General features: G+C 37.3%; 1 protein-coding gene across 1 annotated transcript; it reads right to left on the minus strand.

Annotated features, from left to right (window-relative positions):
- Nucleotides 1-1,703: 1,703 nt before the first annotated feature.
- LOC149215313 (uncharacterized) lies at nt 1,704-19,861 on the minus strand. Its single transcript, XM_089389691.1, has 5 exons — nt 19,754-19,861; nt 11,223-11,320; nt 10,341-11,145; nt 10,000-10,199; nt 1,704-3,262 (listed from the first exon to the last, which is right to left on the minus strand). The coding sequence occupies exons 1-5, from the start codon at nt 19,859-19,861 to the stop codon at nt 1,960-1,962; spliced, it is 2,514 nt and encodes an 837-aa protein (XP_089245817.1). The 3' UTR covers nt 1,704-1,959.
- Nucleotides 19,862-20,421: the final 560 nt, after the last annotated feature.

Consider the following 20,421-nt stretch of genomic DNA (forward strand, 5'->3'; position numbering starts at 1 on the left):
TTGCCGTGTCTTTATGAATTATTCTCTCCTATTGCCATCTAAGTCTCTCAGTTTGAATCCAACACAAAAATGATTATTATTCTAATAGTGCATGCTATTACTTCAACTCACTTAACTAGCATCCAAAAATACCTTAAACGTTAGGCTTTCAAACATACGAGTAATTTCTACAATAAAGGGAATTTGAAAGAGTACTAAATGATAATGAAGACGCTGTTACAAAACTATGGCACGTTGCTAACATGCCAGCGGCCACTATCCAACACTACTTCCATCCAAACCTAAATATGATTCACACAAAGACTTCAAACCATAAATATGGTAATAAGCGAAGAACATACAAATAAATGGAAATTTTCACTTCAACTCACTTAACTAGCATCCAAAAATACATTAAACGTTACACTTTCAAACATACCAGTAATTTTTATGATAAAGGGAATTTGAAAGAGTACTAAATGATAATGAGGAAGCTATTACAAAACTATGGCACGTTTCTAACATGCCAACAGCCACTATCCAACACCACTTCCATCCAAAACCTAAATATGATTCAAACAAAGACTTCAAACCATAAACATCAATGGATGGTAATAAGCGAAGAACATACAAATAAATGAAAATATTTATGCAAACATTGAAATCATATATTCCTTCAACAAATCTATCATTTGCACAATAGATTTGAAGATATGTTGTACTACTTTAGAAATAGCATTGGCCAAAATGTTCCAAAATGTTCTTGTAACAGTGATTGTTGAATTCGAAAGCTGCAACTGGTTAAATAAAATACATAGAGAGACTAATCCACGACTCCTATGCTCATGCTAAGCAGCATAGCCTTAGAGGGAACTCCACGGGATTCATCAACGTTGAAGCCCGGAGATTAGATCTAAATTTCATTTTCGAGAAAAACGAAACAGAAAAGGTCGCCATAATCATATTGTTTTAATCTTCGCAGCAAATGCAGAAAGCCAGCTTGTACAATTTAGCAAAATAACTGTTTTAATCTTAGCAACAAACGCAGAAAGCCAGCTTGTACAATTTAGCTAAATAACTGTTTTAATTTTCACAACTGGCTATAATTTTTGATATAGTCAAAAACAGAAAAACATTTCATTTTAGAATATGAGGCTTTCAGAGACAATATGGAAAGTTATACAGATACACTGGCAGCTAACTCTTGGGATAATTTATTTAGCGAGGAGTTTGTCCAGAAGCTGGGAGCATTTATTTTGAAGTTTCCCAGAAAAAGGGCGCCAAATACATCAAGCAGATGAAGAAGCAATCTGTCCCATATACTATCTTTACCCTGGTAAACTTTAAGATAATTTATTTCTTTCTTTCTTTCTTCAAAACAATCACAACTTTATGGGTTTTTAGATATGAAAGTGGATAATTTTTAACAAATTTACAACCCAACATTGAGCAATGAACCAAAAAATCTATCCATTTACATGAACGTTCCTCGTCGTTTGAAACTATACAATTTACATGAACGTTCCTCCTCGTGTGAAACTATAAAAGCGAAATAATAGCACTCGAATTTTATTCAAAAAACTACTCTGCAACCGTTGAATTTAAATTGATGGCAAATTTCGACATATTTTGAAATCTATTGATTTACATTTATTTGCATGAAAGTTTTTAGCAGTTTGAAACTATAAAAACTAAATAAATGCGCTTCAATCTTATGTGCAAGGACTGCTTTACAACTGTTAAAGTTAAATTGATGGCAGATTTCCAAATATTTTGGAATATGATAAATAAAATTAAGATAAAATTAACTTTACCCTTATTCATGAACTCCTAGAAAATTTCCGAAATCTACACTACAGGGTTATTCATATATTCTATAAAATTTCCGAAATCTACACTATAGAGTTATTCATATATTCTATAAAATTTCCGAAATGTACGATAGAGAATATAGGTAAAAACAGCTAACAGCAACTCCTGTCATATGCCGGACGCTTCCATTAAACAGTTTATAAACCTGTCAGCAACATGAAAGTATTGCATGGCCAATCGTCTGCTCAGAGCTAATGCTCCGATCACACTGCCAAACCCAATTGCGATTCCAAAACCCATTCCAGCTTCCCACGATTCCCACCAACGAACAAGAGTCTGCTCATGACTATGGTCAGGCTCACCTGATGCTTGATCGCTGCAGTTTCTCTTAAGCGGAGAACCGCACAGCTCCGGGTTACCAGAGAACGAGGTTACCCCAAATGTGTCCAAATGTCCTATATATGGAATCCTTCCTGATAGGTTGTTATTTGATAGGTTAAAAGCGCCAAGGAAGCTAAGGTTTGCAAGTGTAGCAGGTATTCTTCCCTCTAACTGGTTGCATGACATATCTAAACTTTCTAAATTTACCATTGTCCCAATTTCTTCTGGAATGTTTCCCGTAAGATGATTATGGGACAGATTCAAAGTCTGCAGACCCCGCAGATCTCCAATTTCCACGGGGATGTCACCAGAAAGGATGTTTGCCGAGAGATCCAGAGAAGTCACAGACGTGAGGAAGTATTTGTACTCCATTTCCTGACCCTTGTCAATCACGTGAACTATATCTTTATAGTACTGTCCATACCTCAGCTCAGGCTGCGCGGGTCTGTACTCGGGGAAATTTTTGTCGATCATTACTGATATGTTTGAAAGATGTGGCGGTATCGTACCTGACAGACGGTTCATTCCTAGATCAAGAATTTGGAGCTGCTGAAGGCATCCAATTTGGATGGGTATTCTACCTTCCAAATTGTTTGATCTGAGAACAAGTATGCGGAGTTCAGAAAGATCCACAATCCATTCGGGCACTTTGCCTGAGAGCTTGTTTCTGCTCAAATCCAAAATTTGTAATTTTTTACAATTTTGCAGAGACTCGGGAATATTTCCACTTAAACTGTTACTATTGATGTGCAGTACCTGAAGTTTCTTCAATTTTTCCAGTTCCTTCGGTATCGGTCCATGGAATTTATTACGTGCTAGATTCAATACCTTGAGAAAAGAGCAGTCACCTAATTGGGAGGGCAGGTTTCCAGATAACATAATGACCGAAAGATCCAAGGCCTCTAGATGCTCTGTTTGCTCACAAATGCAAGAAGGAATTTGACCCTCTAGTTTATTTGAGGCTAAAGATAAGAAATTTGAAGCATGCAACATCGTGCAGAATTCTTGGGGGACTGAACCAGTAATGTTATTAATTGACAGATCAAGTTCCCAAGGAAAGGCAGCCACCGAACTTGATAGATGGCGAAGGCTGCCATTCAATTGATTACTTGCCAACCCCACCTCCTTCAATGAGGTCGACGAGTTATACATGTTGAAGTTGTAATTTCATCTGCGCGTCATCAAAACCACCGGTATCTTCCCCGCACTACCATTTGCAAAAGGTTGTTTTCGTAAGGAGGGCTCCGACACAATCAGCACGAGACACGCGTCCAGTGTACAACCATGAAACCGCTCATTCCCCGACCATTAAAAGTCGTTTGAGTTGTGTGAGGTTGGTGTGCGAATTGCGTCCGATTAGGTCAACGCATATGGATTCACTCCAGTCTGTCAGAACGTTAATCTTACTTTTACCGCTGGCTTTTAATTAATGCATTTAATGCTTAGTCATAGTTTTAGGTAGAAACTTTTAATTTTATTTTTTTTCAAATTTACGGAGGTATGGGTAAGAAAAGCACGTAAGTTTTTTTTTATTTGGTTGCATATGTATCGTATATGTTTTTGTTTTGGTGTTGACAAATTGTAATATGTGAGCCCGGGGCAGCAAAAGAAAACAGAGAGGAGTGCACAGCAGTGCATAAGTTATGAATTGAAGCGTGTGAAGCAAGGAGGAGATGAACGCACAACAGTGAGAAATATAAAAACCTGAGTTTTGTTGGTTGCTCAAAAAAAAGGGAAGAACGAATGAAGATTTGTATGGTGTGAGCAAAGAATTCTTTTGTGAATGTAATGAAAAATTTTACTACATATGTAAAATTATTTTTACAGCAGTATATGTAAAATGCTTTTTACAGCAGTAAAATGATTTTTACAGCAGTAAAATGTGAATGAAGATTTTACACAACAGTGTAAAAATCATTTTGTAAAAGAGAGATAGAGTATTTTGTTTTGGTGAAAGTTTTTTTTGGTAAATCCCTCTGAGTGAAAGAGGAAGAAAATTGTATCAGGCCTTTTATGAATTAATACAAGTTTATTATGGGTGTGAAAAATCTTTGTTCTCAGAAATTTTATTAGCTTCCTTGTGTTAAAGATCCTGTGGAGAGAGAGACAGAGCATTGCCTCTGTGTTGAGTTTTATTTGTGTGGTTTTGGGATTTTACCAGAAAAATCCCCAACAGTGGTATCAGAGCAGGCTTAGGCTCTTTGAAGGTGTTCAAGAAGCTGAAGGAAGGTCCTTTTGTTGCAGCAGTAAATCCTCTCCAGCAAAGTGAAGACTCAGTCAACAAAGGATCCAGGTATTTCTCAGACCAGTTTTTGTGTTACTGCTGAAGAAACAGTCAGTGTTTTAAAATTCACAGTCAAGAAACTGAAGCATAGTTGAGGATGCTAGGAATGGCTAGCACCAGCACTAGTATGGGTATGTTTAACACCCAGCTCCCACAGTTTAATGGGAAGAACTATGACTACTGGTCAATAACCATGAGATCTTTATTTATCTCTCAAGATTTATGGGAATTAGTTGAATCTGGGTTTGCACAGCGAGCAGATGAAAATCAATTTAACAACTTAACTCAGGCAGAGAGAGATCTGCTGAAGAGCAATAGGAAGAAGGATGCAAAAGCCATTGTATTGTTGTATCAAGCAGTGGACCAGAGTCTATTTCCAAGGATAGCAGCAGCTAAGACATCCAATGAAGCATGGAAAACTCTCAAGACAGCCTATCAAGGCATGGAGAGAGTGAAGACAACAAAACTACAATTGCTGAGGAAGGATTTTGAAAATCTGAGCATGAAGGAGTCAGACAACATTGACTCATTCTTCACACATGTGATTGGTCTGATCACACAGATGAGGACTCATGGAGAAACCATTGAAGAAAGGAGGATTGTGGAGAAAATATTGAGGGTCTTACCCTCAAAGTTTGATGCGATTGTCACCACCATTGAAGAGACAAAGGATCTCTCAAACTTTTCAGTTGATGAGCTACATGTATCACTGATAACACATGAGCAGAGGTTGAGTAGGAATGAAAACTAATCTCTAGAGCAAGCCTTCAAGACCCAGATGTCTTTTGGAAAAGGAAGAGGTCAAGGCAGAGGAAACAAGAGAGGAAGAGGTAGAAGCCATAACAGAGGTGGAAGGAACAACCCAAAAAATGCTCAAGGAAGAGGCAGCAATCCAAATCAGAACCAAGGCCAAGGCAGCAGCCAACAAAGAGGACAACATCATGCTCAAGGAAAAAGGTATGAAAAATCCAATGTCCAATTCTATTATTGTAAAAAATATGGGCATTATGCCAGTGAATGTAGGAAGAAACAGCATGATATGAGTAATAGACAAAATGCAAATGTCACTAGAGAAAACAACAGTCAAGATAATGTGTTGATAGCTTGTAACATGGCTGAAACAAACAGTGAGGACATATGGTTTTTAGACTCAAGTTGCAGCAACCATATGACAGGAAATATAGCTCTCTTTTCTGCCCTTGATAAAAATATGAAATCAGAAGTCACACTAGGAACTGATAGAAAAATTTCTGTTATGGGAAAAGGAGAGGTAAAAATATTTACAAAGAAGGGTGAGAAGAAAACCATAGCAGATGTCTACTATGTCCCTGGAATGAGATGTAACCTCTTGAATATTGGACAGCTTGTTCAAAAGGGTTACAATTTTTTCTTTGAAAATGATGTATGCACCATCATGGATATAGCACCCAGCAAAAGATGCATTGCTGAAGTGAAGATGACGAGGAATAAGATGTTCCCTCTCAGGATAAGGGCAGATTTGAAAAACAAAGGAGAAATTGCAGCAGTCACCCAAGAGGCTTTCCAAAGCGTGCCAAACGATGAAAATTGGTTGTGGCACTTGAGATTTGGACATCTCAATTTTGGAGGTCTAAACTTGTTGAGCAGGAAAGGAATGGTAAGAGGATTACCATTGATAGAGAAACTGGACAGCCTTTGTGAAGGTTGCATTTTGGGAAAACAACACAGAGAAAGTTTTCCATCAGGGAAGAGCATAAGGGCAAAGGCACCCTTAGAGATCATTCACTCAGATTTATGTGGACCGATGCAAGCTCCATCATTAGCAGGTAGCCAATATTTCCTAACATTCATTGATGATTTTACAAGAAAAACTTGGGTATATTTTCTTAAAAACAAAAGTGAAGTGTTTGAAAAATTCCAAAATTTCAAAGCACTTGTGGAGAACCAAAGCGAGCTGCATATAAAAGTTTTGAGAACTGATAGAGGAGGTGAGCATATCTCCAAGGAGTTCCTATGGTTTTGTAGAGAAAATGGAATTCACAAACAGTTTACAGCTAGGTACACCCCACAGCAAAATGGAGTTGCTGAAAGGAAGAACAGGACCATCATGGATATGGCGAGGAGCATGTTGAAGGCAAAGCATTTGCCAAATGATTATTGGGCTGAAGCTGTACATTGTGCAGTTTATATTTTGAACAGGTGTCCTACAAAAGCAGTGATGAACAAAGTGCCAGAAGAAGCATGGAGTGGGAGAAAGCAAGGAGTCACCCACATGAGAGTTTTTGGATGTGTGGCCTATGCACACATTCCAGATCAGCTAAGGAGGAAGTTGGACAACAAAGGGGAGAAATGTCTTTTTATTGGATACAGTGAGGAATCGAAAGCCTACAGGATGTATATCCCATCCACCAAGAAGTTTTTTGTCACAGCAGAGATGTTTAGTTCATTGAGGAGGAAGCTTGGGATGGAAGCATAGAGAAAACAGTGAATGTAAAAAACTGTTTGTCTCATGATGAAGATGATGAGGAGGTGGCTGAAATGCATCCCCAAACAGCAGCGCCAACACAAGGACAGCAAGTGACACCATTGAGGATAAATGAAAGTGCTTCTCCAAGCACACCACAAGGAGGAAATTCAAGTGCATCTTCAAGAACTTGCACACCAAATGAAAGAAGTAAGAAGTTTAGAAATCTAAGTGACATTTATGATGAAGGAATGAATTCCTTGTTTTCATTCTATTGTCATGTTGATGATCCTATTCATTTCGAGGATGCAATTAAATATAGGAAATGGATAGAAGCTATGGATGAGGAGATGAATGCCATAGAGAGAAACAAAACATGGGATTTGGTAGAGCTACCAAAAGGTAAAGAGGTCATAGGAGTTAAATGGGTCTACAAGACCAAGTGCAATGTTGAAGGTAAGATAGAAAGGCACAAGGCAAGGCTGGTTGTCAAAGGATACAAGCAGCAGTATGGGAGAGACTATGAGGAGACTTTCGCCCCGGTTGCAAGAATGGAAACCGTGAGAGCAGTGCTGTCCATAGCAGCACAAAACAAATGGAAAGTCTACCAAATGGATGTGAAGTCAGCATTCCTAAATGGAGTGTTAAAGGAAGAGGTTTATGTTGAACAACCTCTAGGCTATGAGAAGAAAGGTGAAGAGCACAAAGTGTGCAAATTGAAGAAGGTTCTTTATGGGCTGAAGCAAGCACCAAGAGCATGGTACATCATGATAGATTCCTATCTATTGGATAATGAATTTGACAAGTGTGAAGGAGAACCCACCGTCTACATCAAAGAAAAGGATGGTAAAATTTTAATTGTTGTCTTATATGTTGATGATGTTATTTTCACAGGAAATGATGATCAGCTCATTGAGAATTTTAAATCAGTCATGAAAGAGGAATTTGAAATGACTGACATGGGTTTCTTGAGATACTTCTTAGGCATAGAAGTAGATCAAAATGAAAAAGGAATTTTTATCTCACAAGCTAGATATGTAAATCAAGTGTTGGGCAGATTTAACATGCAAGAATGCAAAGCAGCGATCACTCCCACAGTAATGGGATTAAAACTGAGCAGAAAGGACAACAGCAAGGATTTTGATCCTAGTTTGTACAAGAGTATTGTTGGCAGCCTTATGTATTTAACAGCTACTAGGCCTGACATTATGTTTGCTGTTAGTTTAATTTCCAGATTCATGGAGAGCCCAAAGGAGGCACATTGGCAGGCAGCAAAAAGAATTTTGAGGTATGTTAAAGGTACTAAAAATTTTGGCATCTTATATAATGTCTCAGAACATTCAGATTTGGTTGGATACACTGAGAGTGATTGGGTTGGAAGTGTAGATGATCCGAAAAGCACTTCCGGTTATGTTTTTCATATGGGTTCAGGAGCCATTTCATGGGCTTCTAAGAAGCAGACCATTGTAGCATTGTCTACAGTAGAGGCTGAATATGTGGCAGCTACAGCAGCAGCATGTCAAGCAGTTTGGATGAGAAGAATGTTGAGGAGTTTAGGCCAAGAGAAGGCAAAAGCGACAATGATTTTTTGTGACAATAGGCTATTGCATTGTCAAAGAATTCCGTGTTTCATAAGAGAACGAAACACATTGATACAAGGTTTCACTACATCAGAAAACTGGTGAGCAATGGAGAAATTGTTCTAGAACATTGCAGGACTCAGGAATAGGTTGCAGACATTTTGACCAAGCCACTGGACCAGAAAAGCTTTGAATTTTTGAGAAAGTGTTTGGGTATGACTGAATGCCCAGCAGCTGAAATTAAAGGGGAGTTTTGAAGTTGTAATTTCATCTGCACGTCATCAAAACCACCGGTATCTTCCCCGCACCACCATTCACAAAAGGTTGTTTCCGTAAGGAGGGCTCCGACACAATCAGCACGAGACACGCGTCCAGTGTACAACCATGAAACCGCTCATTCCCCTGCCATTAAAAGTCGTTTGAGTTGTGTGAGGTTGGTGTGCGAATTGCGTCTGATCAGGTCAACGCATATGGATTCACTCCAATATGTCAGAACGTTAATCTTACTTTTACCGCTGGCTTTTAATTAATGCATTTAATGCTTAGTCATAGTTTTAGGTAGAAACTTTTAATTTTATTGCTTTTCAAACTTACGGAGGTATGGGTAAGAAAATCACATAAGTTTTTTTTTATTTGGTTGCATATGTATCGTATATGAAATATGCTTTTGTTTTGGTGTTGACCAATTGTAATATGTGAGCCCGGGGTAGCAAAAGAGAACAGAGAGGAGTGCACAGCAGTGCATAAGTTATGAATTGAAGCGTGTGAAGCAAGGAGGAGATGAACGCATAGCAGTGCGAAATATAAAAACCTGAGTTTTGTTGGTTGCTCAAAAAAAAGGGAAGAACGAATGAAGATTTGTATGGTGTGAGCAAAGAATTCTTTTGTGAATGTAATGAAAAAATTTACTGCATATGTAAAATTATTTTTACAGCAGTATATGTAAAATGCTTTTTACAGCGGTAAAATGTGAATGATGATTTTACACAACAGTGTAAAAATCATTTTGTAAAAGAGAGACAGAGTATTTTGTTTTGGTGAAAGTTTTTTTTGGTAAATCCCTCTGAGTGAAAGAGGAAGAAAATTGTATCAGGCCTTTTATGAATTAATACAAGTTTATTATGGGTGTGAAAAATCTCTGTTCTCAGAAATTTTATTAGCTTCCTTGTGTTAAAGATCCTGTGGAGAGAGAGACAGAGCATTGCCTTTGTGTTGAGTTTTATTTGTGTGTTTTTGGGATTTTACTAGAAAAATCCCCAACAGTACAACTGAGATGGTATTGGCCCTTCCAACTGATTGGACGCAAGGTCTATTTGCTCAAGCATGAGAATATTCCACAACCATGAAGGAATTTGTCCCTTTTGAGGCCGTTCCTTGATAGAGCCAATGTCGTCATAGAATTTTGAGCCCTCACGAAAAGAGGAAAGCTGTGTACTTCACAATAAGATAATCTCAACACATCTAACTAAAATGGTGGGTTCCAGTTGGAGGTGATATTGAAGGACAATTTGTTCTTGTACACGTCAAGATGTTTTAGATTCTTCAGACTGTGAAAGTGTGTCTCTGAGATCGGTCCGCTCAAACTGTTGTGAGAAAGACTAATATTGGTCAGTTTGGAAAACCATCCTAGGGAGATAGGGATTGATCCCGATAAAAGGTTGTAGCCCAGGTCTAGTACAGTAAGCGAGCGGAGAAGGCCTAATGAATATGGAATCTTTCCCTTCAATTTGTTGTGTTACAGATCTAGCTGAGCCAAGGCCGATAGTTTTCCTATAGAAGATGGCAAGTATCCCTTCAAACTATTGTTTTGCATATGGAAAAGGGTCAGGGTCTTCCACTGGCCCTGAAAAATCTAAGAAACATTGCCAGATATTTTATTGTTGTCCAAGTAAATTCTTTTTAGGCGAGGCATCTGAGAGAGTTCAAACGGAAGAGATCCGTTGAGACTTGAATTGGACATCTGCAAGGAAATCAAACTAGTCATATTGCTTAACCAACTGGGGAATTCACTGTGAAATGGGTTGCTATCAAGATGTAGAATTTCTATGGATGTAAGGTTTTGCAGCGAAGGGGGAATGGCACCCGTCAGGCCACAGTTCGACAATGAAAGGTTCCTGAGCTGAGAAAGGCGACCTACTGACCGTTCCCATGCGGAAGACATCGCTGAGAGGTTGACTCTGTCAAGAGAAAGGTGTTTCAAGGCTGTGAGATTTGTAAGCCATGAGTGGTCGGGACTTTCCAGCGTAAAAGCAGTGGAAGAGAGCTCGAGTACTGTCAAGCTAGAGAGGTTTCCCAGCTGCCGCGGAATGGTGCCTGAAAATCCCGCTTTAGAGAGGTTAAGGTATGTTAATTTCTTCAACAGGCCCAGCTCTTGGGGAATAGGTTGGTCCTTAAAATTATTGGAGCTGACATTCAAACTCTCCAAATCCCTTAATTGAGAAAGAAAGAATAGTGCAGGACGAAACTCACCATTCAGACTGCAATTATGCACATCCACACCAACCACATGACCGGTCCGTCCGTCGCAAGACACGCCATCCCACTCGCAACAGTTAATTGATGCAATATTCCATGAAGCCAATCGTCCAACAGAATCATGTAGATGGTTTTTAAAATTCAAAAGAGATTGAATTTCTTGATTCAAACAGCCAGTGTCGCAGTAAACACTTCAATATAACCAGGAAAATTATGCAACAAATGAACTCTTGGTTAACAAAACTGAACAAGCTCTTTCGCATGATACCTGTCAGACGCCATTCTTGTTTCAAGGGTCTGCTTCTGCAGTGTTGTAGGCTGCCTATTTTCGACATCATAATCATTTTTTCTGGGCGCCGGGATGATCTGCTTTAACAACACTAATTAAGATTGTACTCTTTTATCCTTCACGAAAAGTCGAACGCTTTTATTCTTCACGAAAAAGGATATTCAAAGAGAATGTATCACTGAATAAAAAATTATTTTATTAACCAAAAAAAATTGGCTTGTTTATAAAAATAATAACAATCTTATAAATTAAGTCAGCCATATAAATTACATAAAGTTCACATAAACATTATTATATAATAAATATCAAAATTTTTACTTTTAAATAGTTTAGTCTAAAGAGTATAGCTAAGAAAATAATGGAAATTGTATTGTATTGAACCCATTTCAACATTCACAATACAATTCAAACACTGGAGCATTCTGATTTTTTGAATTTCTTTTCCCCTTATTCCCATAAGAAATATGTCATACAAGCGAATTTGTGACATCCATAGACAACTCCCTAGACTCTTAAACATTCATATAGAAATCACTATATAATAAACATCAAAACATTTACTTTAAAACACCTTTGGCATTGCTAAAATAAAATAAAAATCATAAAATCTAACTAAATTATAATATTATTTCAATTTAAATTATTATTATTAATTATAAAAAGAATTAATATATTACTGTAAAACATATATATATGGCTAACAAACATTCATATAAGCATTACTATATAATAAACATTAAAACATTTACGTTAACTTACATTTCAGATTCCTAAAATAAAATAAAAATCATAAAATCTAATTAAATTATGTGATTCATATCATTAGTTTCAATCCCACTTCTTCACCCTTGTGAGCATCACCAATGAGTGCTAAGTGGACTATTCAAAAATCATGAGAAATTTAAGTGATCGTTGAGGCTATGTGATTCATTTCACTAGTTTCAATCCCACTTCTTCAACCTTGTGAGCAGAGCATGACCAATAAGTGCTAAGTGGACTATTAAAAAATCATGAGAAATTAGTTAGTTACGACTATCTCTCATGGAAATGGTCATAGATGAATGACTTACATAACGCAGGAAATGGTCATAGATGAATGACTTACTTAACGCAGTTGAATCCGGAAAAATGATATCTAATATAATGCATTGGGAAAATTCTTCAATATTTAAAAACTTTAATTTAATTTAAATTATTATTATTAATAATTATAAAAATACTTAATATAAGACTTTGAAACAAATATATAATAAGATTCTTAAATATGGAGATTTATCCCAACCTTATTATGGAAAGTATTAATTTGTAAAGAGACTTTGTTACAATATCATTGGCAAATATCATGACTTATCAATACCACATCTTCAAAAACTATAACTCACTTTTTATGAAACTTGTTTATATGACATTTTTTTAAATTAATTTATTTAATTAAACCAAAAAAGACATAAATCTTAATTTTTGATGTGTCGATATTATTATGGATATTCTACAAAAATAATCTATCCCAATTAAATTTTTTCTATTCGCCTAATAATTATTAACTATTAAATTGAAATTCTAATTTTTTTTTCAAAGCAAACCTTCCTAATACATAATTAAAAAGAGACGATACTTCCAATTAACCATCACTCATTTGATTTCTAACCTCATTATTATATAAAGATGGCCGTGATTATAAATTAAAATTTTAAGATCTTATATTCATTACTTACTTTTTATTATATGAAGGTTAAAATGATTTGTATTTTATATTTTTCTTGAGAAAAATTTGTAACTTCCTGTTAATAATAGAAATAAAAAGTTACATTAGCAATCAGTCCTCTCGTTAAGAGGCTAAAAAGAAATCTAGTTGTTTTGAATAAAAACCAGCTCAAAACTATATATAAAAGATTGTTTATGTTCATTGGCATATTGATCAAAATTGTTACATATACATTGCATGTATTGTACATAAATAGAAACTAAGATCATGATAACCATAAAAAGGAGGGAAAGAGTCTAGACCCTCCTCAGCTACAACTGAAATATGTCTATGATGAAAAATTAATAAGTTTAGATAGTTATTAAATTGCAACAAAAGACGTATGCTAAGAGTGACATTTTGTCCCATTTATGGGTTAAGTGTTCTACCAATCTCTAAGAGCATGTCAAGTGCCTTCTTTGATAGGGAATCTGCTTCAAAATTCCCTTCCTCATATATATGGAAACAATAAATATAATTAAAAGCTTGCTTTAGTTTAAAATTTCTTCAAGAATAGGAATTTGTGTGTGATTGTGTCATTTTTGTGAGTTGTTGAACCAATTAATAAGATTTATAGAATCTCCAAATACTTGAAGAGATTTGCAATCATGTTCTAGGACCTAGCACATTAGATGTTTTAAGGAAAGAAGCTTTGCATAATTGTTAAACCCCTACCTAGTCAAATTTGTTATTTTAGTTAACATTGGGTACTTAGGTGAAGGAATGTCCACCCCCACATATGCTTTCTTCATTTGATGCCCCATCAAAATATGACCATGGAATTTGGGAATTTATTTATTCTGCAATGATCATGTGAGGCATTTCAATATGTTCTTGCTTAGGTAGCATAGCATAGATTTCATCAACTTCAGTTGCAATAAGATTTGGGATAAGTGACATTTCCCTAAAAGTAGCCTTGTTTCTAGCCAACCATACTCCCCAACATATATGAGGGGGGGATATTTCGAAGAGTTTCATCCCGAGATGATTTCCACTAGCTTCTCCAAGCCTCAAACAAACTTGCCCCTCTCCATTCCATATTAAATCCCAACATTTGTCTACTCTTAGCCCAGATGCTTTGTGGGAAAGGGAAAACTAAGAACAAATGAAGAATTGATTCTTCAACATTTCTACACAGAGTGCACCATCCTGGCCCTTATTTTAGGCTCTTTTGGAGATTATCCCAAGTTGGCACTTTGTTTATAATGATACACCACATTAAAATCTGCATCTCAGCTAGGAATGTAAGGTTCCATAAGGGCTTCCATCACCATTCAAGGTTGATCACCCTTAATCTATCCTCAATATGACGACTATAACCTATTTTGTAGTGTAAATCCTGAATGGAATGTGTACCCAACATAACGTATATTCTCTGTCTCTAAGTCTAATATGCAACCTCTTTAGCACATCGATATAATCAACCCATATGCCAACATGATCATCACGAAGATTTAGTTGAGTTGTTGATTTCCAACGTGCTGACGAGAAGATATTTTGTGTTTCATCCCTTATTTGGTGTAGATGAATGAAACCCTGGCCATTTAGAAGAGTCACCGTTTCATTCAAAAGTTTGAAGATTTATGAACAGCCTGTCCAAGGGTCTAGCCCAATTCTCATTTTTTCTCCATTTCCCACCCTCCACGGTATGTTGCTTACAATGATATTAAAAGAGTCATTGACTGCTTTCCAAATGACTAATGAATTTGGTATCATTTTACGTTGTCTTCTAATCCAGTCATCAAATGAGAGGGGGAATATATATTTCCTTGTGACCACTGTTGTCTATAGGTTATATGTAGATAGGAGCCTCTAACTAACTTTCACAAAACGAGTCTTTGCAAACATAAGAATGTCCTTAAGGCCCCATTCTCCCTAGGATTTTGGGAGGGCCACCATTTTCCAGGCTGCCCAATAATGGATATATTCTTCCTTTGATCTAACCCATAAGAATCTACCACATAGTTTTCATATTGAGGCTAAAATTTCTTTTGGGACCCATGCGAGGGCCATCCAATAAACTGGTATGGCCTCCAACACGAATTTAATAAGGACTAATCTTCCACCTCTTGTCAACCACGTGAAGCTCTAGTGTTGAAGTATTTTTTCCACCTTGGCTAGTAACCCCAACCAATCATTTTTTTGGTAAGAATTTTGTTTTAAAAGGAAACCTAGGCACTTGAGACTATCCCTTTGGGGATGATTCTAAAGGGATTTTTTTTTTTTCACCCTTCTCACCTTGAATTGAGACAACCCTGTCACTGATAGTATTGATTTCTGAACATTTATTACCATACCGGTGGCTTTCTAAAAAAGAGTGAGTGCTTGTTTTATCGATACCAAGTCCTATCTAAAGCCATTGCAAAAAATTAAAATGTCATCAACAAAAAGTAAGTGGGTGGTGAATAATTTTAGTGCCACTTTGATTCCATTTATCTCTCCTTGCCTTTTTTCTTCTAGCAGAAGTATGCTTAGCCCTTCAACTTCCAATAGAAATCAGAGGGGGGATAGGGGACAACCCTGTATCTGACCTCTCTAGCCATCAAAAAAGTGGGAGGTTGAATCATTTATTAAGACAACAAAGGAGAAATTAGTTATATACCCCATAACCCAATTAATAAATGGCACATTAAATCCTAGATGAGTAAGACTCATGCAAATGAAAATCTAGCTGATCTGGTCATAAGCTTTAGACAGGTCTGATTTTTCCATTACCCACTTTAGCTTTCACATTTTGATACTGTACAATCCTTCTTGGGCCACCCCAATGGCCTCATGGATCTGCTTGCCTTCAAGGAACCGAAACTGTTCTCTTGACATGTTTCTGGACATGACCAGTCTGAGGGGCATTACTATTATCTTGGCTATGATTTTATATATGCAATTTCATAGGGAGACAGGTATGTATTCATCGAATGATTTAGGCTCATCTACGTTTGGGATAAGTGCCATGAAGGTAGAGTTAAAGGGGTCATAGATTCTCCTTGTCTCGTGGGAATCCTCTACAACTTGCAAGAGTTCATCCATGAGAAACTAAGAAAATCGTAGATAGAATTACACCATCCATCCATCTAGCCTGGGGATTTTTTCCTTCTACAACCCTTCGAGAATTGTCTCCAACTCCCCTTTTGATGTAGGTTCCATCAATTGTTTATTTTCATCCTCCTCCACAAACCTAGGAAAATAATAGGTTCCTTGGATGACCTCTGCAATGGAAGCTTCCTCTCAGGCCTTGAATAAATTTTGAAAAAAAGCCTTACCGAGTGACACAAGTTCACCAAAATATTTTTCCTTTCTCCCTTCAAGATATGGCATTTCCGAGTTTGTGTTTGCATTCTTTTGAATTTTGACATAGTCATGAAGGAACCTAATATTTTCATCCCCACCTTTTAATCACATTGCCCTGCTCTTTTGCCTCCATTGTTCCTCTTTATCAACCAATGATTTCCCCTTGGAGATTTGCAGTTGCATGATCCTTTACTTGATGTCCACAGAATCGTATCCTCCTCCTGTAGGTGATTCTAGCCCCTCCAGTTCTTGTTCAATTGATTTGAGATATGCTTCATCTCTAGTCTTGTTCTAAATAGTCCATTCAATGGAGGAATTCTTTTTCCTTTTTAGATTTTTTATGAAGTGATAGGTTGGGGAAATTCCCATATCATCTTTGAAAGGAATCCATGTTTTGTTTACGATTTGAGTATAACCTTCATCATCCAACCATGAGGCGTTGAATTTGGATGGACTGCCAGGTTTTCTGTTCCCCCCTTTAGTTCTAGATAAAGTAGATGGTGGTTAGAAGACCCTCCTATACCAATCTATTGTTGGAGTAGAGGTATATTATTAACGAAAGTTCTAGCAAGGAGGAATTTGTCTAGTCTCTTGGAAACCCTATCTTCTCGAGTATGCTTGTTCTTCCATGCAGGTTTGAGTTTGATTAAGTTAACATCAATAAGGCGTTTGTCCGTGAAATTGAGACTAAATAATTTTTCCATTGGGTCTAGGAGAGCTTGGGGACCCCATATTATAGAGGCCCCTAGGTAAAAATTTATGTCCCCCCCCCCAAGAATTAGGTTATCCTCCTTCATAAAAGATTTGGCCATCAGTCTGTCCCAATAATCACCTCTATTGTGACAACGCCTATAAATGTTTATTAATCTCAGGTCCATATTCATGTCAATTGAGTAGATGTTTATCCCCAGGATATTCTTTGAGCCCAAAGTGCTTGAGATTTTGATATATTTCATATTTATTCCCATAGCTAATCCCATAGATCAACCTCTCACATCTAGTGAGAAAAAGTACCAGCCTAGGAACATCTTAACCAAAGCTTCAATTTTTAGTCACCCTGCCCCATAGTTTCCTTAAACATGATGATATCAGACCCAAAGGATGAAATAAACCTTGTCAATGCTAGTTTTATTCGGGAACTAGTTAAACCCATGCAATTAAGAGAGAGAGAAACCATGAGGGAACTGGGGTTGGGATCTGAATTGCTCTAAGCACCCCTTCGAGGGATTTATGTTTCCCTTCATCAATATCTAATTGAGATTTTATTTGTGCCTTGGAGAGATGTGATTTTCTACCTTTGGATTTCACATTCCCTAGAATGGTCAGGAGAGGGCCCAAGCCTCACATACAAGCAGATGGGCCCTCTTTTCGAACCTTGGGTCTTATGTTATAGGGAGGGTATATAATAGGGTGAGGGCCGGACACAGTCGCGGAGGTTGAAGGGGTAGGATTCGATGAGGCAAATATGATAATGTCATCAATAGGCCTAAGAGACGAAACCATTAAGGATGATATACAAGTGCTTACAACAACAGGCCTAGAAGGACCAGACACCAATACCATACGAGAATTGATATTCAAATAATAATTTGAACAGGGAGAGAAAGGTTTAGGAATACCTAAAGGAGGAGAGGATTTGTCTTCACGTGTGGCTGACTCATGCAATCCCTATTGGTTCTTTTATTTGCCTTCCTCCCTTGAACCACTTCCTAACACCATCTTTTCTCCCTGTTGAGCCTAAGATTCCTTAAATTCATGTTAAGTGGGGGCCTTCTGACCAATCTCTCACGATCCTGACTTCTGACTACTTTCATGTTTTATCTCAAACTAAGAGCTTGATTTATTGATGCCCATAACAATTAGAGGGAAATTGCGAGCCAAATGTTCCTGAGTAAGACCTTGACTATAGCAGAAGGGTAAATCCTTGTAGTCAACTTGTTGGCTATAATTGCATCCTTTGAAATTTCGCATGATGTTGGGCAACAACCCCTCTTTGAGATCCAATTTGTCAAGGATTCTAGAAATAGTTCTGGTTATGGATGTATTAAAAGACATATCAGCCTCGTGGAAAACCCCCAATTTATTCTCGATTGCATGAAACACATCTTTTGTCCAAAGCTAAGGGGAAAGAGTTGGTAATATTACCCAAATTGGTACCTCTTCCACATGCTCCCTCCTCGCGTCAAAGAGAGGGTTCCATCATTTTAACAGGACTGTTGACCCAAATTTCAACATGAACGAACCACTTGTAAGGATAATTACCTCGGCTTCTCTCCCTGGAGTATCGTCCCATGAAGCATGTAGCCACCCATCTATTTGTTTTTCTTTAAAGTGTCTTCTCAATGCCCTCCCAACCAGAATGTACTTTGCCACCTCCATGGATGAATCCAGTTGTATATATTTCCCTAACACTAGGTGCTTGTCATCCGAATTGGTTTGTATGAACTTCCTTTTTTGTCAGTTTCACTCTTGCCTTAATACCTTCCCCTTCCTCAGTTCCAATGACCCTATCCACCACCTGTCGAAAAGGCTTGCGCCTTGCATGGCCCAGATCTGGAGATTATGGCCTCCTCAAATTGATATTATGAGGATCAACTAACCCTTTCTTTATGAAAACTTCCCACGAAACTAATCCTATATTTTTTTTATGCTCTTTTGAGGTGTCCTCCCTCATCACCTCACAAATAGGCACATTTTACCCTCTCAAATTATATAAATATTCTTCGAGACATACCCTAACCCAAAACCTGATGGGTTTCCTACCGACCCTCTTAGTAGAGCCTCCTCCCTGAGGCCAAAATTGAGTGTTCCCTGACCATCCAAAATTTCCCAACCACAGACAAGTGAAACTCCCTTCTCTAAAATTTTGCTAGAGAAAAACAACTCAAGGCTTTGGGAGCTTAGCTGCTTCGAGTTATTTCTGTCCACATGAGAAACCCTCGATGCCTGAAGAGAAAATGTTGGAGCTCAACCCTACCCATGAAGGATTAGAAGGATTAAAGATGTTAGATCTTACCCTGACACTGTTATGGATTATGTCTTTGAGCCCTCTTGATTGTTGAGCAAACTAAACCTCCAACCCTATAGGAAATGAGGGTCTTGTGCTAACATGAAAAGAGGTAGCCAGGATCAAATCTGCACTAAGGTAGCCAGGATCACATCTGCACTGAGGTTGTTGTCTCCACCACAACAAACTAGGTTTTTTGTTTCTTTGATGGTTAAGGATTTCTTTCCTTCTAGAACATCAAGAGTTGGTCCCTTTAAGATACCTTGATCCAAACAAAACGAAGAGAATTGATCCATATGCACTGATGCTGAAAGCCAACAAGAAGTTTCATCCCTCTGAAGCTACTTGCCAAGACGGTCAAATTTAGGGTCCACCTGTCACACCACCTAGAAGCCCTCATCCCTATCCAACACCATCGAAGTTGATGCCACATCCAAAAATGCAAGGCCTCGATCTAGCTAGAAAAATTACCTTTTTCAGGTTCTGCTGAGTGGGCTCCAAGTCCCACACCGCTAAAATATTATGTGGGTTGGGATCGAGGTCGACAAAGGCTTCTGCTTTTCCGTAGCAGTCTTCCATGGTCCCCTTCTAAGCTCTGAGAAGTCCTCCTCCAAAGACAAAATCCTAAACAGCAGAATCATGAGTGAAGAAAATAAAGCAGGTTGACAGAGAACCTTTGGACTGTGGATAGGATGTTACACCCTCCCACATGGCTCTGACATTTTGACTAGCCACAGGACCACTGAGAAATTCCTCGATCGAAAAAAATAAATTGTAAAGCCCGATTTGTATTTTCATTATTATTTATGTTTTATTATATATGTTATAGTTGGTTTTTATTTTATTTTTTATATTTGTGTTAAAAAAATGATTTATGAAAAAATGTAAAACATTAAAAATAAACTAGTTATAAACATATTATATAAATATAATAATTTAGAAAAAACTAGAAAAAACTCTATTTTTAAAAGCTTATTCAATATGTTATTTAACAATTAAATGGTTACAATACATATTACTATATACTTTATAATATTCGGGAAATTTTCCATAATACAAAAATCAAAATTAATTCACTATGTTTTTTTCTTCCACCTCACAGTAAATAAATAAACATAATTAAAACTATAAAACATTTG

This window comes from Pinus tabuliformis, chromosome 1_1 (assembly GCF_031772625.1).
Source record: "Pinus tabuliformis cultivar Carrire ecotype Pingquan chromosome 1_1, CPIR1, whole genome shotgun sequence".
Lineage (NCBI taxonomy): Eukaryota > Viridiplantae > Streptophyta > Pinopsida > Pinales > Pinaceae > Pinus > Pinus tabuliformis.